Raw genomic sequence first — 20,976 nt, forward strand, 5'->3', positions numbered from 1 at the left:
TAGACATCAGCACGCGGTAGCCTTGTGATCCGTGGTCGCCTCGGCGAAACAAGCGGGCACCCACCGTCCGCACCACCGTAGCTCTCCTTCGGTGGCTCGGCTCCCAGCATCTCCAGCGCCGTGTTCTGGGTGGGCGACGGGTCGCGGTGCCTGCTCTTGCGTCTGTCCTGTGGCGTCTGCCGCCTCACGTGCTCGACTGTGTTGCATTCAAACGCTGAGGGGTGGGCGTCTCGGTGGTGTGAGCGCAGTACGCATGTTCTGGAGGTCGCTGGCGCGCGCTCTGGTGGTGCCCGACGAAACGCCACACGTCTAGATGAGGCGGTGGAGGGCCTGTTTGATGCGGGAGGTGCCAGGGTGATGCACGCGGGCGTTGGCGTTGTTGGGATAAACCCCGGACCAGCTCACCGCTCTCTCTCTCTCTCACTCGCTCAAACAAAGATGAAAGAAGGAGCACATTGATTTTTTTCCAGCGACGAACTCCATGCTGCATAAACGATGCCTCTGCCGCACGCACAACCTCATTTTTCAACCGCGCACATACCCGGCTCAATGGCACATACCACACCGACAACACGAGCAGTACAGGAGAAGGGTTTTTATACCCGGTGCGCGCACACACCCCAACGGCCACACACGTACACACAACCCAGCCACACCGCAAGTCAACGCACGCACTAGCTAACGCACTACATGCATGCATCCTTGACTCGGCCACTAACAACTTATCCATGCATGTGTGTGACTCAATCCTCTCCTAACTAGGCATGCAACTAAGGATGCGATTGGCTACGTGCATCGTTTTTTGCTACTTTGCATACTTGTTTCAACTGGGTCCGACTGAGCATATGCACGCAAAAAATCAACATTTGCATGTTGATTGGTTGCCTGCATCTCCACAAGCCTGCATGTGTATAAACGGAAGGCCAACTGTTTGGTTGCAGACTTGTTTGAGGGGAAACACAAGTCCGGTTGTTTGGTTACAATCAAGACGGTCGTGTGGTAACCTCCTCCTCGATGTGGTGAGGTTACCAGAGGCACACATGGAAAGAACTAAACTAGACAAAATAAACATAGACACAAACATAAGTCTTAACCACGCATCACAAGTTTTAAGCCCAACATGGTACGATAAGTTTTAAACAAAACCCAAGCCTTAAAACCAACAACCACAAGGAACTCGCAACCGGAGCTCAGGCGGTCACGCGCGAAGACGTTGTCGTGCTCCTTGCACTTGGTGACCACCTCCACACCGTCATCGTTGAAGACGCCCGCCTTCATGGTTCCGGGGGTCAGCATCTTGAACGTCAGCATGTACCTGATCATGATCTGGTGAACGGCGGCGAAGGTGGCCCAACCCAGATCAAGGGTGACCCTCCCGTTGATCACCATCACCGTCACCCTCCATGCGCAGCCGGTGTTCGTCTTCAGTTTGAACTCTGTAGGGACGACGGGGAAGTACTTCGTGAACTCTAGAGGCATAGGCAGACTCTCCAGCTTTGGAGTAAGGATAACCTTGCAGAAGTGGCTTGGTCCTGACTCCTGATGGTAGTGGCCATAGCTCCTCCGCTTGGCGCTTGGGTGATCATGCATCGGTACTTCGACCAATGGCGGCACGACCTCCTTGCCCTTGTACATTTGCATTGCGAATAGCACGTAGTCCATTGATCAGCATTCATTCGTATCAGCCTAATGCTCCTATATTAACCCACCCTACAAACCCAGCACCGCACTCAAACCCCCTCTGTTTCACCACCTCTCCTCTTCCACCTCTCTGTTTCACCACCTCTCCCTCGTCATAAACTCCAACTCCAACCCCACCCATTTCCCGTGGGGCGTTGGATGGAGGGCCTTCTTCCTTGGGTGCTCGCTCGATGACTGCAAGAAGTTCGAGCACACCATGGAAGTGTGCTCGAACTTCAGCATCATCGATGGCATGCACAAGGAGGTCGATGCTGTGATGAAGAAGGCTACGCCGGACGAGCTGAAGACACTGATTCCGGACCCAGCCAAGGGCGCAATGTCAGTGGAGATCCTGCGCTGGGCCATGAATCAGGCAGACTCCGACGACGCTGGACAGCGGGCAAGATGGGCCAAGTACAGGCAGTACAAGGTGCCTCAAGACCAGCGTGCCGTGGCGTACTGGAGTATGATGTTCGGGTCGTCGGAGGAGGACAACGACGAGGTGCAGATGGTGGCCAGGGCGCCGGCGGCAGGCGGCCGTGCAAGACCCATCGCTCTTGACAAAGACGATGAGGACGAAGATGACGAGGAAGAAAATAAGATGGCTACGCCCTCTCGCCGCTCGACGCGACTCCAGGGTCATCGCGGCTAGACAAGATAGTTTGTACCCCAATCCCCACCTCCGATGTAATCGAAAAATAACCTATGAACCCTAGAAGCTGTCGGTGCAGAATCGATGGATGGCAATCCTCCACCCCCATGTGTTCAATCGCCTCCCTAACTCTCCAATCGCGTGCTCAAATATAATCTAGCCCGAGTCGAAAGCAGCAAATCTACAGAGAGGGCGAGGACTTACCACTATGGCCAATGCACTCCGGTGGTAGCCGCCGTCTTGGATCGTCCTACTGTCGCTCTGGTGGTCGCCGCCACCGGTGTGAGTGGGGAAGAGGGGAAGGTGTGGTGAGGAAGGGAGGTGGGGGTAATTTATGACGACGCATCTAGAAACAACGCGACTTCTCGGGACTGCATCCACGCGTGCAACCGCCCACGCCCACGTGCCTAGGGTTGATCGCTCGGGCCTAGCTCAAAAACGGTTGATTTGAGCGTTCCTCTGGATGCAGGCCCAGATGTGCTTTAATGTTCATGCTATGCAGGCCCAACAGTGAATGCGGGTAACCAAACGGGTCATTTTCTTCCCGCGCGGGCCTGGCCGAGGTATATGCAACCTACCAAACGCATCCTAACAAACTTGCATCAAGATTATGGCTAACAGGTGTGTGAGTCGGGTCACTTTTATCATGGACCACAATCCAACGGGTCAAAACAGATCAGATATTGTTCATCTTCAACCTCCTATCTTTCTTCCTCACGTAGCCGTAGGCCTACTCAGGCCTAACCGTCTGCCTTTGCCGCCACGCCCTTCCCTCATTCTCGCCCCACCGCCGTGCTTGCCGCCACCCCGGCCATCCTTCTAGTCCCGCCCAGATGAACAATCCCCTGCACCCTCAGACACCCACCCAGTTAAGTGTCTTACTCTCCTTCACCCGACACGCTGCAGCTCGTTGTTACTCCCATTTTGTCCGGCTCCGGCAAGGTCCTGGTGTGGCCGACGCTGGTCGCTAGCTACCGCACCTCATGTCGTTCCCGCCTTAGGCCTCGGGCTGCGCGGACTTGACTAACACTTGAAAATTTCAGGCGCCTACCAATTAGCACAAACATTTTTAAAAATGTCTCCATCCATACACCTAACGAAAATAAAACATTGTATTAGAGCAACTCTAGCAGTGTCATATCAACTAGATCAACATAATAATTATCCCCCAATTTAATGTATGTGACATATATTACCTTATTTAGCAAAAAATCTCAATTCATACCCCAAGTAGTCAAGTATGTGCCACATTTTATCTTATTTTATTTTTCCCCTGAATTTTGCTGCTGACTGTACCTACCATGTCGGTGGTTTTCCTCAATATGTGCCACGACGAATAACCTCAACCATATGAACTGTCAACCCAGCTAAAAGAAGCACAACAGACGTTTTGGGAAGCTTCCAGGATTTTTTTTTTCTTTTTTTTCTCAGCCGGGCTTTTCTAGTTTATCGATAGGTTTTAGTTCCTTTATTTTATTTCCTCATTATATCTGTTTCTTGTCTGTTCTCTTGTTTGTTTTCTTTGATTTTTTGTTTATTTTCCTTTTTAAAAAATTGCAAATATTTTTCAAATTCACAAAAAAAAATCACATTCATGAGAAAAAATAAACTTGTAAACATTTCTAAATTCGCATACATTTTTTACTTCGTGAATTTTTTTCATATTCAAGAACATGTTAAACTCATAGAGAATTTTCAAATCCATGAACATTTTTATGAATTCATAAACAATTTTTAAAAATTGATAAAACATTGTTTTTTTGAATTCATGAATCACCAACATTTTTTAACTTCACGATTCTAGAATGCCTTTGGATTCACGAAATTTCTTTTGAATTTCTGACTTTTTTATTAAATTCGATGAACATTTTTTGCATTCTTGAACACATTGTAAATTTACGTTTTAAAATATGATGAAATTTTTCTGAATTCATAACGTTTTTAATTTGTGAATATTTTTCAAATTCACAAACATTTTCTGAATTCTAGATCAAAATTTTAATTCGTCAACAATGTTTGAATTCATTAACATTTTTTGATTTCACGGCATATTTGTTCAAATGCACAAACATTTTTCGAGTTTGTGATATTTTAAAAATTGTGAATATTTTTGACAACTATGAACATTTTCTGAATCCATAAATATTTTCTAATTTGCAAAAGAAGTTCAAATATATTTTTAGAAATTTCCGGCATACATATATAAAGTGGAAAAGAAAACGTAAAAAACCTAGGAATCCGTACGTGAACGAGCAACTATTTGGCAAGATAAGCGAGCGAGCAAACTTTTATTTGGATGATGAGCAAGCGTACGTGAGCAATGCGAGCGGCATTTGCTTCTCTGAGAAGTGAGTACAAGTGTGCTTCCTTGTGAAGCACAACCGTGCTTCTTGCGTGAACAGGACAAAGTGTGCTTTCCAAAAGTGAAGCACGAGTGTGTTAAAAAAAAGTGAATCACGAGTTAGTACATTTTTGAAGCATCGGTTTGAAGTTTTGAATCACATATTTTAGCAACAAAAAAAAGGTTTGTTAAAACCTACCAATATGGGGTATAGTTTTGAGATCTCGATGCGAGAATGTGACGGTGAGTACAAGAGCTAACTTGTGAGCTTCAAAGCTTGAAGCCCTGGATTCAAAACTCAAAAGTACAGGAGCTAAAAAGCGAGAGTGCAAGGATACCCCTTAACAGCGATTTTGGGGCTTTAAATGCGAGGGTTGGGTTCCCGGGCCGAAGCAAAACCTCTTGCTGGTGGAAACGCTGGCCTGGCCCAAGCGGTAGAGGCCCACAAGGTGCTCGAGAAAAAGAAAACGCAGTAAAATCATTTCAGTGCAGTCCGGGCTGGTTATACATACTGTAGCAGCGTAGGCCGGTGGGCGACCTACGGCTACGGCATAGCCTGATTACCATGTCATCGTCGCAAGTCGCAAGAGGCCACTACTGTTGCCCTCGGTGCGTGGCCACCCAACAGTGCTCGCTTCCGGCCGTGAACAGTCGAGACCCACTGTTGACGACTACTCGTGACTCGTGGTGGTCCGAATCGCCGCTGGATTTTCTGCGTCCGGACGAAAAGCATGCCGCAATGTCTCGTTCACACGGCACGCTGCCAGGAGGAGTAACTTTTGGAGTGACTGCAAAGGTGCAGCATGAGTGCATCAGCGTTGGCTCAAGTGCCATTCTGTCACTCAAAACAGCTTGGTAACGACTCTCAAAAAAAAAAACAGCTTGGTAACGCTATACAAGGAAAAACCGAAAAGAAATGCATACATCTCGGCTGTGAGATGAAGCATGTGTATATGAAACCTTTTTTCTTCTAAGATACGGGGTTTATTTTTGTCCTTCGCATACCGGGCCGGGAACGAAACCTTTGTATTTCCCGTTCTGCTCCTGAGTGTATCCGGGAAACTTCGCGTATTAGTAGTTTTGTTATTTGATTAATAAATGACGCCTAGAGAAAGCATGCCATTTTGTGCAATCACGGAGCATGGAATTGAATTTATGGATCAAATTCTAATGCTAATCAATTCAATTAATCATGTACTACATCATTGCCGTTGACCGAGGACGGTAAGGAGGGTCTATGTTTGGGGCATGATAATTCCATACGAATTTTGCTTCAGATAATGCTTGGCAAAAGTATTCAAGTGCTAATCAATCCATTAATTATGTGCTTTATGTTTTTCTAGAATCAATTAATATATGCCTTACATTTGGTCTATATTTGGAACGGGATAAGTCCAGACACAAATTATGTTCCCCTTGATCCAGCTACCGGTGGTAGCTATTTCCAACTCAAAAAAATAGTAACAATGGTATCCATCAAAATAGTACTCCCTCCGTCCCATAATATAAGAGCGTTTTAGACACTTAAAAACGCTCTTATATTATGGAACGGAGGGAGTACTACGTACTACTAGTAGTGCCACAAGGGCATGCACAGGGGCGACCTCGCAGAGGATCCGCCGCCTGCTAAACCGGGCAAGCAATGTGAAGTTGACCTTTTGTAGTGGGACAAGAGGAGAAAGCCAGCCATCGGCCATCCAGCCAGCCCTGGTCCAACTATAAAACCCCAAGCACTAGCAGGCAACACCTCACCACACCACACCATTGCCTACCACCACCACCACCACCACCCGTGAGCAGTGACAGTTGTTTTCGTTTCTAGCGACAGCAATGGAGTCCTCCGGCCGCTCCAGCAGGCCGACGCCTCTCCTCCTCGCCTCCCTCTGCCTCGTCGTCGTCCTCCTCCTCCTCGCCCTTCCCCTGCAGCCGGCGTCCGCCGTGCCCACGTCAAGTAAGCTTTCTCCCTTTCTGCTCCGACACTCGGTTCCTGAACCATCCGTTCTTGATCCATGGTACATGCGCCATAGGTTCAGTTGTTTTTGCCCCGGTTGCCGTCGCTGATCATTCGTGTGGTGGTCTTACAGGGAGCATGCGCCTGAGGAGCCAGCAGCGCCCGCCGTCTCTGAAGCTTTCTTCTCCGCAGGAGATGACGACGGCGGCGGCGGCCGGGAAGCCGCAGGGCCGGGCGGCGGCGAGGATGGACGTGGAGGTGAACGACTACCCCGGGTCCGGCCCCAACAACCGCCATGACCCTCCGAAGGGCCCCGGAAGAGGGTGAACCGAGCTCACCGCCACCGCCACCAGCTGGTCTGGCCTGCTGCTGCTGGTGCCGCTCTGTCCGTAGCTATAGCCGTTACTACTGTACTGCTTCACACCATGCATGCATAAACTAAGGAAAGATCAAGTGATGTTTTGCTCGGCCGGGTCTCTCCTCTCCTCTCTTCCTAGTACTGTATCTGTCAACTGTCATGTACTGATGTACATCGTGTTCCATATGACACCACAGTTTCAGATTAGTTAATGCCGACTAGCAGACTCTCTCTTGGCCTTTCTCGATCAATCGTTCCATCTAATCAATCGGTTTAGCGCGCCCACGGGTTCGCTTGCTCCAATCAGTTAACGCGCTGGTGCATACTGAAGGTTTAAGAATTCAGCAATCAGCAGCGGGGGCATCATTGCTCGCTTGACCGTGATGCTAGATCTTGTCCGATCTGTTGCTTCTGGGCGTAACCCGACATGTCTCCCCCTCGTGCGTGGGTCCTGTTGTGCTCGCTCGTGACGCGTCGGTGCACGGTTGCGGTGAGAGGGAGAGGGAAAGGCTCGCTCGTGACCTGCGAGCTACCTCTGCTCCGAAAACAACTCCTGTGCTGCTGCTGCTCGACAGATGGACGGTGCACGGATTCCATCGTGACGTGAGATGCATAGATGCTGTCCCGTGAGTTGTGTTCGAAAACAACTCCTGATCGGTGATCATCCCGACGGAACCTATGTGCCATACAAAAACTTCAGACGGAGAGACAGACGCGTGTGTCTGACACTTGATAAGATTTGCGTATGTACGTGATCGCTCGGCCTCAGTCGTCCTGCGCGCACCGCTTTGCGCGACAAGAGCATCTCCCCTTAAACTGTCGGCATATGTTTAGATTGTGCTGCCTGAACCGCGAAAGCCATCCAAAACGGGCATGCATCGTTCGCAGGACGGTGCAAACGCACTTTCTCCTGCAAATTGAAGACAAAGTGGGGGAACTTTGTGGGAGTCCGGACAGCAGACACGAAGGACTCTAACACCCCCGGCCCAGCCAATCCTCCTTCCAGTCTCATTTTCTTCCATCCCGCCCTTTCTTCTCCATACTTCGCATCTGCACCATCCACCTCCGACGCCGTTGTTGTACGCCTCCGGCCGTCACAGAGCCATTGCCGGACGTTTGCAATCAGCACCGACGCGCCCGCTCGCCTCTACACGGCGATGTCCACCCTGGAGCCGTTTGTACCCAGGTATACTCCCCCCGTCGACGACCTTCATGGCGGACACCATGCTTTACAGGTGTTCGGTCAAATGCCATTGAGCTTATTTTCGAACGCTATGTCATTTTTAGAGTACGAAGAATGGTGAGCTACTCGACCATGAAGGATGAGTTGTTATGCTATGCATGGTTGGCCGTATCTGCGGATTTCATAGACATGAGCAGGGGGAGGCCTTCTGGCAGTTAGTGCATGAATCGTTTCACGCAGAGAAAGCACACATTGCGCCCTACGACATGTACATTATTCAACAACGTAATGTGGGGTTGTTATCGTATCGCTGGTATGCTATCCAGAGCGGCGTCACCGAGTATTCTAACATGGTTCATCAGCTGAAGGCAAGGTGGACATTGCACGCGCTAGAGGACGAGGTCGTAAGTTTTGCTTCCTCCTGCTCAACTTGTTGATTGATTCGTTCACTCAATCTTGGTCTACACATTATGTAGCCCGCACGCGCTGCCGTGATGTACCACAGAACAAAGGGAAGGCCATTTACATACGTACACTGTTGGATGAAGTTAAAGGAGGAGTATGTGTGAGAGGGCATGATCCGTTGATGAAAAACTTATAATCTAGTCGAATTTGAAACATTATTGTACTAAACTTAATTTGCATGCTATGTATGCATGATTTGTGCTATTTTCTATCCAATGAATATCGGCCAGTTTGCACTAATTTAGTCTGCTTAGTTTAAATGTAGATTAAAATGTATGCGAACAGTGTTGGATGACGACCTTCCGCATCCGTGTCTGTGGACTGATCTTTCGTCCATGAACGGATGTGGAAGGAATTTATGGGTCGCCGTTCGAGATGCCCTAAGCGGAACACGTTTTTTTGCGCTTTGACTTTGTACCTAGAAGAAGATGCTCCTTTCTTTTTGTTGAGTGTACGTCGCTAGCCGGCTGAGAACAGCAGGATGAGAGAATACGACGCATTGACGTTTTGGGGTTGGAGGAGGCGAGGACTTCTCCGCGGTTGCTCACTCTGTCACTCGCTGTGGATCAGTGGGCTCCTCTCTCTCGTGTGTTTCTGATCCTTTCCTTTCCTTGGAGATTTGTGATCCACCCGATTCATGCATGTGGTCAAATTAACTTTATCCTGAAGAACAATTCACAACATGAATGCATTGATCGATGCTGTCAATCGGATGAACGGTGAATTTCCATGGAACCCTATCAGTCGATCGTTAGAGGCGTGTGTTGTAGGATTAACTACGTGGCGCACGGAGGACCGAGCTGGAAACATACAAAACCGGCGCTGTCCGTCGATGGGCGGCGAACAGCACTGCCCGGCCGATCGACCTCCACACAAAGATTCCCCCGGCCGCCCCGCGGCTTCACATCACATCACAACCAGTAGATTCCCACGTTCGCATTGCCATTGTGTATCCACGCGATCATCCATTTTGTATTACCGACTAGTACTCCAGGATACGATGCATAGATCACACGAGATCTTCATCCCAGGCTTGTTTAATTAAACTACGCCTTCCATGTAATAAGATGCGATGCTATATATCCACAGTTATCCAGGCGTGGGGGGCTCCGTGTCCATCGTCGATAAAGCTGGTTTCGGTCGGTTGATTAGATTCGTCTCTAGCTAGCTGATGATCACGTCGAGAAGGGATCGAACAGATCAATCGTGAAAACTGAGAAGAAGGAATAACGATCCATCTAGTCATCTTCGTGACGATCTGTTCACACAAATTCTTACGGCTAGCATCAATGCTCTGATTTTTTTTTGAGACAATCACACGAAGCTCTTAACTTATTATGACGTCACAATGTTTACAGGGACGAACAAAAGATTTCCGGGGTGTCCTAACCAGACATGGCGACCTACCCCTAACTTAAGAGCATGCTTCGCTAGATTGTGAGCCTTAATGCTCTAATCTAATCAACGCGTGAGCCTTTACGTACGCGTCCTGGATTGGGCCGTATCTCCTCCTCCTCCATGCCTACCAAGCGTGGTAGGCCGGCCCGCCCGGGCATATGCAGTACGACGCATCAGATTCTGGAGCTAGACTTAACAATGGACGCGCTGTCGAAGCTTTCTCCAGCGCAACGTGTCGCCAGCTCGCCGAGCTGCAAGAGAGAGCGCGAGTGACGTTCGTAGCTGGACAAGGGGAAGGAGGAGGCGAGAAGCTTTCGCCATTTGCTCGCTCCGCCGCTCGCTCTGGATCAGTGGGCTCCTCTCTTGTACTGTACTACGCGTTTCTCTGATCCTTTCGTTGTAGTAGTTATTAAGCGTTCGGATATCCATATCGTACGTGGCTACTTACTTTTGCATGGATCAAATCAAATGCTGGCGTTTTTCCACGACCTCTCTATCGCCTTATCCGGCCTCTGATGGAGTCACCGGAGGTCGCAGCTATGCACCGGCCTGCGTTCTATCCGGACGAACTAAGCGCGATGATGCTACAACTTACAAGTGGACGGACAACACATTGGGTTTCTCAGATGGAAATGGATGAGTGAAGACCTCGGTGGGCCTAGCTAGGATCATCAGTGATCAGACAGGCGCGTATTATTGCGTGCTATAGTACTGACGTGGCGCACGGAAGACGGAGCCGGAAACAATACAAAACCGGCGCTGTCGACGGGCGGCGAGGCAGCAGTCAGCGGTACTGCCCGACCACGACGCAAAGATTCCCATGTGGTTTCACATCACAGCCAGCAGTAGACTAACAGGAAAAGTAGAGCACCCCACGTTCGTATTGTGTTTTGTATTGTAACATATTCACTTGCCTTTGACTTTGCGGCCGGATAGATAGATGCTATACATGGATAGATCACATCTTCAATCTGAAAATCCTCGGGCTTGTTTAAGTAATCTAATCCATCCACCCCTTGCATGCAAGCAGATGCATGCGGCGGCGAGGCTGTCCAGTCATCCAGACGTACTCGCATCGACAAGGGAACATATCAATGGCGAGGAGAAGGAATCCGGCCGTCTAGTCATGGCCGTACCGACCTCATCCGTTTCTCGGATTCCTGCGGCTCCAACGCGTCCGAGTTTACGTGTCTCGGATTAGAAAGCATCTCCTCCTCCGTGCCGTGCGTACTACTCGTACGTGCGTACCCGATCCGATGTGGTAGGCCGGCTTTTAACTAAGCACGCTTTCTGTTCTGGAGCATATGTTGGAGGAATGAGGTCCTGAACGCTTTTCAAACTGACGTGCTAGCATAGCAGCAGATGCCATCGATGCACGAATGGCTGCAGGGCTGGCTCCATCCATCGAGCGAGTGGACTCCAGCGTACGTGTTTGTGAAGTGGCAGATCATGGTGTTTTGCTTTGCAGCTGGTAACCACTCTACCCCGCGCGCGCGTGTGTGGTGAAAACACGTTAATAGAAAAATGATGAAATAAGATTAAAAGGAGTTTTTTAGACAATCACGTGAAGCTTTATTAAACTGCCCTAATGTTATAGGGACGAATTGAAGTTCAACAGGGTGACGTAACCAAACAAAGCGACCGATCCCCAGTTTCAAAGCATAAGACAGTGGCAACTGAGGCATTAGGGCACGTCACGTGGGAAAACAGGGCAGGAAAATGGACAGCAAGAGTTGTGTCGCTGAACCATAGGTCGAGCCAGAAGGCAGTGGAGGAGCCGTTCCCAATTTTGACTAGAGTAATAGAGCGTGTGGAAGGAATAGAGAGGAGACAATTGGTGGAATCAATGATGTATTGCTTAACCCTTGTATGCGTATTTATAGAAGTACATGATTATTTTAGAGTACAAGATAAGCAAGAACAAATCCATCTATCTTATCTTTACTAATAATCACGACACTCAACATACCCCCGTAGTCACGACGGTAGCGACGCAGACGGTGAGACTGGAGAAGAATCCGAAGGTAAGCCATGAACATCCCCCCACAATCGAATGATCCATGCATTGCAGAAGTCATGGCCGGAGTGAAAACCGACAAGGTTGCTCAAGCAAGGCGGTAGCTATTTGTGTCGATGTCGAGGTCGCCAAAAAGTAGGTGGTGTAGCCATGGTCGAGGTAGCCTTGCGAGGGACACCATGGTCGATGTCGAGTCGGGGCGGCCGGTGCCGAGGTAGTTGTCGTGGACCAGGAAGAAGAGTGACGGCGGCGGCAAGGAAGAACCTGACAACGTGACGAAGACCGATGCGGACGGTGGCGTTCCCGCTCCTAGGAAGGCGGCGTGGCGCATACCACACAGAAGTTGTTCTGCGTGGACGGCGAAGTGGACCGCGTGCCGCGACGCTACGGCCCGAAGGGGCGACGGCGGGGACCGCGTCACTAGTACAGGGAGGTGCTATACAAACGGTTTTTAACCCCTTTCCGCGACGGTATTTGGAACCGTCGCCTAGTGAGTGACTGCGATAGAGGGATCCTTCCCACACGACCCAGAAACCATCGGGATATGCCCTCCTGGTACACACGCTCGGCAAAATGAGGTCGTGTGCGACCGGCGAGCGATCAAATTGTTGGGGAACGTAGTATTTCAAAAAAAATCCTACAATCACGCAAGATCTATCTAGGAGAAGCATAGCAACGAGCGGGGAGAGTGTGTCCACGTACCCTTGTAGACCGAAAGCGGAAGCGTTTAGTAACGCGGTTGATGTAGTCGAACGTCTTCGCCATCCAACCGATCCAAGTACCGAACGCACGGCACCTCCGCGATCAGCACACGTTCAGCTCGATGACGTCCCTCGAACTCTTGATCCAGTTGAGGCCAAGGGAGAGTTTCGTCAGCACGACGGCGTGGTGACGGTGATGATGATGTTCACCGGCGCAGGGCTTCGTCTAAGCACTACGATGATATGACCGAGGTGTGTAACTGTGGAGGGGGGGGGGGCACCGCACACGGCTAAAAGATCAACTTGTGTGTTCTAGGGTGCCCCCCTCCCCACGTATATAAAGGAGGGAGGGACGAGGAGGCCGGCCAGGGGTGGCGCGCCCAAGGGGGGGAGTCCTACTCCAAGTAGGATTCACCCCCCCCCCCCATTTCCTACTCCCACAAGGAGAAGGGGGGAGGAGGAGGCGAAGAGAAGGAAAGGGGGGCCGGCCCCCCTAGCCCTAGTCCAATTCGGTTTGGGCTAGGGGGGGGGCACTCCTTGGCCTGCCTCCTCTCTTCCACCACTAGGCCCATGAGGCCCAATAACTTCCGGGGGGGGGGGGTGGTTCCGGTAACCCTCGGTACTCTGAAACTTATCCGAAACGACCCGAACCATTCCGGTGTCCGAATGTAACCTTCCAATATATGAATCTTTATGTCTCGACCATTTCGAGACTCCTAGTCACGTCCGTGATCTCATCCGGGACTCCGAACAACCTTCGGTCATCAAATCACATAAACTCATAATACAAATCGTCATCGACCGTTAAGCGTGCGGACCCTACGGGTTCGAGAACTACGTAGACATGACCGAGACACATCTCCGGTCAATAACCAATAGCGGAACCTGGATGCTCATATTGGCTCCTACATATTCTACGAAGATCTTTATCGGTCAAACCGCACAACAACATACGTTGTTCCCTTTGTCATCGGTATGTTACTTACCCGAGATTCGATCGTCGGTATCATCATACCTAGTTCAATCTTGTTACCGACAAGTCTCTTTACTCGTTCCGTAATGCATCATCCCGCAACTAACTCATTAGTTACATTGCTTGCAAGGTTTATAGTGATGTGCATTATCGAGAGGGCCCAGAGATACCTCTCCGACAATCGGAGTGACAAATCCTAATCTCGATCTATGTCAACTCAACAAACACCATCGGAGACACCTGTAGAGCATCTTTATAAACACCCAGTTACGTTGTGACGTTTGATAGCACACAAAGTGTTCCTCCGGTATTCGGGAGTTGCATAATCTCATAGATATATGAACATGTATAAGTCATGAAGAAAGCAATAGCAATAAACTAAACGATCATAGTGCTAAGCTAACGGATGGGTCTTGTCCATCACATCTTCTCTAATGATGTGATCCCGTTCATCAAATGACAACACATGTCTATGGTTAGGAAACTTAACCATATTTGATTAACGAGCTAGTCTAGTAGAGGCATACTAGGGACACTCCGTTTCTCTATGTATTCGCACATGTACTAAGTTTCCGGTTAATACAATTCTAGCATGAATAATAAACATTTATCATGATATAAGGAAATATAAATAACAACTTTATTATTGCCTCTAGGGCATATTTCCTTCAGTCTCCCACTTGCACTAGAGTCAATAATCTAGATTACATAGTAATGATTGTAACACCCATGAAGTCTTGGTGCTGATCATGTTTTGTTCGTGAGAGAGGCTTAGTCAACGGGTCTGCAACATTCAGATCCGTATGTATCTTGCAAATTTCTATGTCTCCCTCCTTGACTTGATCGCGGATGGAATTGAAGCATCTCTTGATGTGCTTGGTTCTCTTGTGAAATCTGGATTCCTTTGCCAAGGCAATTGCACCAGTATTGTCACAAAAGATTTTCATTGGATCCGATGCACTAGGTATGACACCTAGATCGGATATGAACTCCTTCATCCAGACTCCTTCATTTGCTGCTTCCGAAGCAGCTATGTACACCGCTTCACACGTAGATCCCGCCACGACGCTCTGTTTAGAACTGCACCAACTTACAGCTCCACCATTCAATATAAATACGTATCCGGTTTGTGACTTAGAGTCATCCGGATCAGTGTTAAAGCTTGCATCGACGTAACCATTTACGACGAGCTCTTTGTCACCTAAATAAATGAGAAACATATCCTTAGTCTTTTTCATGTATTTCAGGATGTTCTTGACCGCTGTCTAGTGATCCACTCCTGGATTACTTTGGTACCTCCCTGCTAAACTAATAGCAAGGCACACATCAGGTCTGGTACACAGCATTGCATACATGATAGAACCTATGGCTGAAGCAGGGAATGACTTTCATTTTCTCTCTATCTTCTGCAGTGGTCGGGCATTGAGTCTGACTCAACTTCACACCTTGTAACACAGTCAAGAACCCTTTCTTTGCCTGATCCATTTTGAACTTCTTCAAAACTTTATCAAGGTATGTGCTTTGTGAAAGTCCAATTAAGCATCTTGATCTATCTCTACAGATCATGATGCCCAATATATAAGCAGCTTCACCGAGGTCTTTCATTGAAAAATCTTATTCAAGTATCCTTTTGTGCTATCCAGAAATTCCGTATCATTTCCGATCAACAATATGTCATCCACATATAATATCAGAAATGCTACAGAGCTCCTACGCACTTTCTTGTAAATACAGGCTTCTCCAAAAGTCTGTATATATGCTTTGATCACACTATCAAAGCGTATATTCCAACTCCGAGAGGCTTGCACCAGTCCATAAATGGATCGCTGGAGCTTGCACACTTTGTTAGCACCTTTTGGATCGACAAAACCTTCTGGTTGCATCATATCCAACTCTTCTTTAAGATATCCATTAAGGAATGCAGGTTTGACATCCATTTGCCAAATTTCATAATCATAAAATGCGGCAATTGCTAACATGATTCGGACGGACTTAAGCATCGCTAAGGATGATTGACCGTCCATACTTCGTCCTCTTCAGGAACACTTCAATATTGAACCGTGGGTGTTGTATGAATACCTTACTCGCCTCCTGACCATACATGTGGTTTGAGAGGTAATCATCAGTGAACTGCTTTGGAAAGGCGTGAAACAAGGATGTGCATAAATATCTTCTTTATATTGGAAATGGGGCAAAGGAATAAAAAAGGCAAGGTATAATAGTTAGTACCATCCTGTAATGAACTGATGTCTTCTTCATTGTGCAGACAAAGATCTTGTTGTTTTTTGTCGCTAATTTCTTTATCCTAACAATCATTCTGAGTTTCTTGACTTGAGTGATATTCATGGACAACTCATTTTCCCATATGCAAAAAGGTCGAACAGTGGGTCAAAAACCTCTGACAGCAGGACCTACATGTGCAAGACCAAATTGTTAAAAACCTAAATATTAGAATGGTTCCTGCAATTGCACAATAATGTGTGCTATTATACAAAGAACCATGCATGTGCAAACCTCGATTGTAAACCTGAGTGCTTCCCATTGTTTCCATGCAACACATATAAGATAGTTAGTGATCAAGTTAAGTGAGGGTTCACATGCTCTTAGTAAAATATGTTAATGAAAAGTAAGCTTATTGCAGATTCATCAGATTAATTCAAGCCACATGGAAAACCCATTTATCCAAAGCAAGCATGATTAAGAATTAGGAAATATAGCAATTGTATATGTTTCTCATGTATTAAGTGCAGCCAAATTCGATTTATTCCTCACACGCACAACAATACAAAATTCTACCCACGACAATTGGACATCGCATTGCAGAATTGAACCAAGCAGTTAACTAAACAACACAACAATGAACCAAGCATTAACTGAGCAGCACATTGCATAATATAACATACTCCTAATAGAAGATCAGACAGGTAACCAAATCAAACATGCTTAACAACCTGGAAATATAGCAATTGTATTTGTTTCTCATGTATTTAGTAAAGCCAAATTCGATTTATTTCTCACATGGTATACAATAACAGAATGCACCCACAACAATTAAACATCGCATTGCAGAATTGAACCAAACAGTTAACTAAACACCACAATAAATGAACCAGACGTTAACTGAGCACCACATTACACAATGTATAACATACTAGAAGATCAGACAGTTAACCAAACCAAGCATGCTTGATAACTTGGAAATATGGCAATTGTATTTGTTTCTCATGTATTTTATAAAGAAAAAATCGATTTATTTCTCACATGGAAGACAATACAAAATTGCACCCTGAAGAATTGAACATCACATTTGCAGAATTGAACCAAACAGTTAATTGAACACGACAAGCATTTCCATTAAGCGTTCAAGATTTTCATGGCCTATTTTTAGTAAATGTCCATGTATTTTAGAATATACTCCTCCTAAATATTTGTCTTTTTAGAGATTTCAAATGGACTAACACATACGGATGTATATAGACATATTTTAGAGTGTCGATTCACTCATTTTGCTACGTATGTATTCACTTGTTGAAATCTCTCAAAAAACAAATATTTAGGAACGGAGGGAGTAGTCACGTAATTTTAAAAGCAGTCCCTATTTTAAAAATGTTCATGTAAATAAAAAAGTGATCACATATTTTAAAATGCATGACGAAATATTTGAAAAGCATGATGAATAATTTTTCAAAACAAGATGGACATTTTATATACACGATGAATATTTATAAATATATAGGGAAACATTTTTTTAAATACACGCAAAACAGTTTTTTAAAATATGCGAAGATCATTTTTGAAATACATGATGGACATTATTTTAAAACAAGCTTATCAATTTTAAATACACGATGAACATTCTAAGAACACACAACAAACATTTTTTGAAAAATACTATGCACATGTTTCAAATACACGAACAAAAAATTAAGAACCAGGTAAAAAGAAACAAAAGAAGTAAAATGAAATAAGAAAAACGAAAAATAAACAAAAGTGTATTTAAAAATAAATGAGAAAAATGAGGATATTCATACTATTCAAAAAGTGTTCAATACATTTTACAAAATGTTTTGTGTGTTAAAAAATTCACGTGATTTAAAAGAAAAAGGAGGAAATAAAAAGGGGGGAAATAAAAATATGGAAACAACAATGGAAAATAAATAAAATGTAAAAAAAAGAAGGAAATGAGAACAAAAAGAGAGCTAAAAACATTCCGAGTCAATACATTGTAAACATTGTGTAATCAACAATTGAGTGGATATACCCTTTTGTTATAGAATAAAAAGAAGCATCACCACCAAATGGTCTAGATAGTATATGTGTGGTTGTTGAAACCAAAGTTGCATAGCTACATGTTAATGCAAGTAACAATGGGCAACCCCTGCATTCCTCTTGAAAAATCAAGGATCCGGGAAAACAAAGCAAGATGGAAGATAATGAAGTTGATATTAGATAGAGGAGACCACGAACATCAATCAACTTATTTGCAAATGAATGTGTTTTTTACCATTCATTTAGAACCAGTGAGCCTGTAATATGCCACATATCATTTAAATATGAAAAATAAAAATTTATATATTGAAGTCTTATTATTTTCACTAGCACAAAAAGACGATGCATATCGTTGTAAACTACTTTGATTCTCCTAGATACCTAGCTACTCATATGAGCATGTTGGTTGACGTAAGAATAGAAACTGACTATGGTGATCTTGAGGTTCTATGACACACTACAGGAAACAGCTAATTTGCCGTCAGGGGGCGTCTTTGCCGTCAGCTTTTTGTCGGGCAGACGGCAAAGAAAGGTTTTGCCGTCATCAGCAGACGGCAAAGAAAAATAGATGGCAAAATAGACTTTGCCGTCTACCAAAAAAAACATAGACGGCAAAGAGCTCACTTTGCCGTCTGCAAATAATAATATAGACGGCAAAGATCTTTGCCTTCTGCGTTTTATATTAGAGATGGCAAAGAGTATACTTTGCCGTATGTAATAGAAAACACAGACAACAAAAACTTTGCCGTCTACGTTTTTATTTGCAGACGACAAAGAATATTTCTTTGCCGTCTGCAAATAAAAACGCAGACGGCAAAGAAGAAACACAGCCCACGGATCGATCATGCGGATCGGTGACATGGCAGAATCCGGTCCACACATCCACCTTATCCTCCACCCAACGCACCACGCCCCACAGCCCACGTGCCCCGGGCCACGCCCCACGACCCGACCTTATCCTCCACCCCACCCCCACCACGACTCTCTCTCCCTCGTACCCCTCTCTCCCCTCGATCCAGAGTACACCGGCGCCCACCCCACCTCGCCTGCCGGCCCCGCGGCCTCGCTGGCCGCCACCTCGACCGCCGGCCACGGCCTCGCCCGCCGTCACCGGCCCCCGTCGCGCCGGCTGCCAAGCCACCCGTCGCCACGGCTGACCTCGGCGACCCTACCCCATCGCCCCCGTCGGCCGCCGGTGCCGGCCCCTTCCCTCGTCGCCCCCGTCGTCCGCTGGCCCCGTCCCCGTTGCCCCCGCAGGCCGCCTGCACCTTCCCTCTCCGCCTCTGGCGACGCAAAGCCCGCCCCGTCCCGCTTTGCCCCCGCTGACCTCCGGCGCCTACCTCGTCGCCGCCGCCGGCCCCCAGTCGCATCCCTCTATGCGGTAGTGCCGCACCACCTCGCGGATGAGGGTGACAAGCTCCGGCGCGGCGGCGGACGCATTGAGCCCCATCCCTCTTGTTTTTTTGCGAGATATCCCTCTTATATTATATGTAATTCATTTGTGTCTACACTGTGTAATCTGTTCGTGGGCAATCTGTTTATCCCGTGAAATGAAACAGTTTTGTATTATGAAATTCATTCATGGAGTCTTGGAACAAAAAGTGTTGATGGATACTGTGATTTTTGTCGTGGTCCGTTTTTTCTTTTTTTAATATATAAAAACTTCTTTGCCGTCTATGATTTTTGAGGCAAACGGCAAAAGGCAGATTCTACAGGAGGATGACAGCGAAGGTAGTTTGGCTGACGGCAAAATCTTTGCTGTCAGGCCGACAAAAAGCTGACGGCAAAGTAGCCTTTGCCGACTTTCTCTTTGACGTCTATGTTTGCCGTCAGCCAGCTGACGGCAAACTCTTTGCCGTCTGTATTACGGTCTTTGCCGTCTGTACTCGCCAGACGGCAAACTAGTTGATTCCTGTAGTGGCCTGTACATCTCGTAGCTTGTGTACGCGTCCTTGGCTGCGTACTTGACATGTTGTTCATCCAGTCTCTCATGCCACACACTGTACCATGCATTCTTGTCCTTATTGATCTCATTCTTCATATTCATGTAGTAGGGGTTGATGAGGGCCGAGGCGAGGTCAACCAGGGATTTCAGTTCGTTTTTGTCGCTGCCCCAGACCTTGTAGTGGCGCTGGATGTTGACAAGATTCGGGCATTTCAAGCCCGAAACCTTGAGCGCTTTTAGATCGTTGGTGGTGTCCACCGCAGCGAAACTGTAGTCAGAGCTGTTGATAAACCTGGAGAAACGCTCGCAAGGCGTTGTGGCCAGGTGGTAGTGGTAGACGAGGACGTCATGTCGCACACACAACTGGGTGACGACAACCTTCTGATCGTGCCCGGCACGACCCATGGTGTACTCGAGGTCGAAGCCGACCACTTGGTACTTGTCCTCGGCAAGGAACTGCTCCATAGTTTGGATGAAGCTCTCTGCTACCTCTTGAGCATGCGTTGGTTTTCCCTTGAAGAGGAAAGGGTGATGCAGCAAAGTAGCGTAAGTATTTCCCTCAGTTTTTGAGAACCAAGATATCAATCCAGTAGGAGGCCACACGCAAGTCCCTCGTACCTACACAAAAAATAAGAACCTTGCAACCAACGCGATAAACGGGTTGCCAATCCCTTCACGGCCACTTGCAAAAGTGAGATCTGATAGAGACGATAAGATAATATTTTTGGTATTTTTATGATAAAGATTAAAAGTAAAGATTGCAAAATAAACAGCGACAGAAATAGCTAGTTGACGGAAGATTAATATGATGGAAAATAGACCCGGGGGCCATAGGTTTCACTAGTGGCTTCTCTCAAGATAGCATAAGTATTACGGTGGGTGAACAAATTACTGTCGAGCAATTGATAGAAAAGTGCATAATTATGAGAATATCTAGGCATGATCATGTATATAGGCATCACGTCCGCGACAAGTAGACCGAAACGATTCTACATCTACTACTATTACTCCACACATCGGCCGCTATCCAGCATGCATCTAGA

The 20,976-nt window shown here is 46.9% G+C and overlaps 1 protein-coding gene across 1 annotated transcript; it reads left to right on the plus strand.

The window, feature by feature from the left end:
* Window positions 1-6,406: 6,406 nt before the first annotated feature.
* LOC109783518 (uncharacterized) lies at window positions 6,407-7,233 on the plus strand. The gene is made up of 2 exons (XM_020342117.3): window positions 6,407-6,624; window positions 6,758-7,233. The coding sequence occupies exons 1-2, from the start codon at window positions 6,504-6,506 to the stop codon at window positions 6,949-6,951; spliced, it is 315 nt and encodes a 104-aa protein (XP_020197706.1). The 5' UTR covers window positions 6,407-6,503; the 3' UTR covers window positions 6,952-7,233.
* The last annotated feature ends 13,743 nt before the right edge of the window (window positions 7,234-20,976 follow it).

Source organism: Aegilops tauschii, chromosome 1 (assembly GCF_002575655.3).
Source record: "Aegilops tauschii subsp. strangulata cultivar AL8/78 chromosome 1, Aet v6.0, whole genome shotgun sequence".
Lineage (NCBI taxonomy): Eukaryota > Viridiplantae > Streptophyta > Magnoliopsida > Poales > Poaceae > Aegilops > Aegilops tauschii.

Coding starts and splice junctions, on each gene's coding strand:
- LOC109783518 (XM_020342117.3), top strand. CDS start 6,504: ATGGAGTCCTCCGGCCGCTCCAGCAGGCCGACGCCTCTCCTCCTCGCC. Junction 6,625..6,757: donor GTCCGCCGTGCCCACGTCAA/GTAAGCTTTCTC, acceptor GTGGTCTTACAG/GGAGCATGCGCCTGAGGAGC.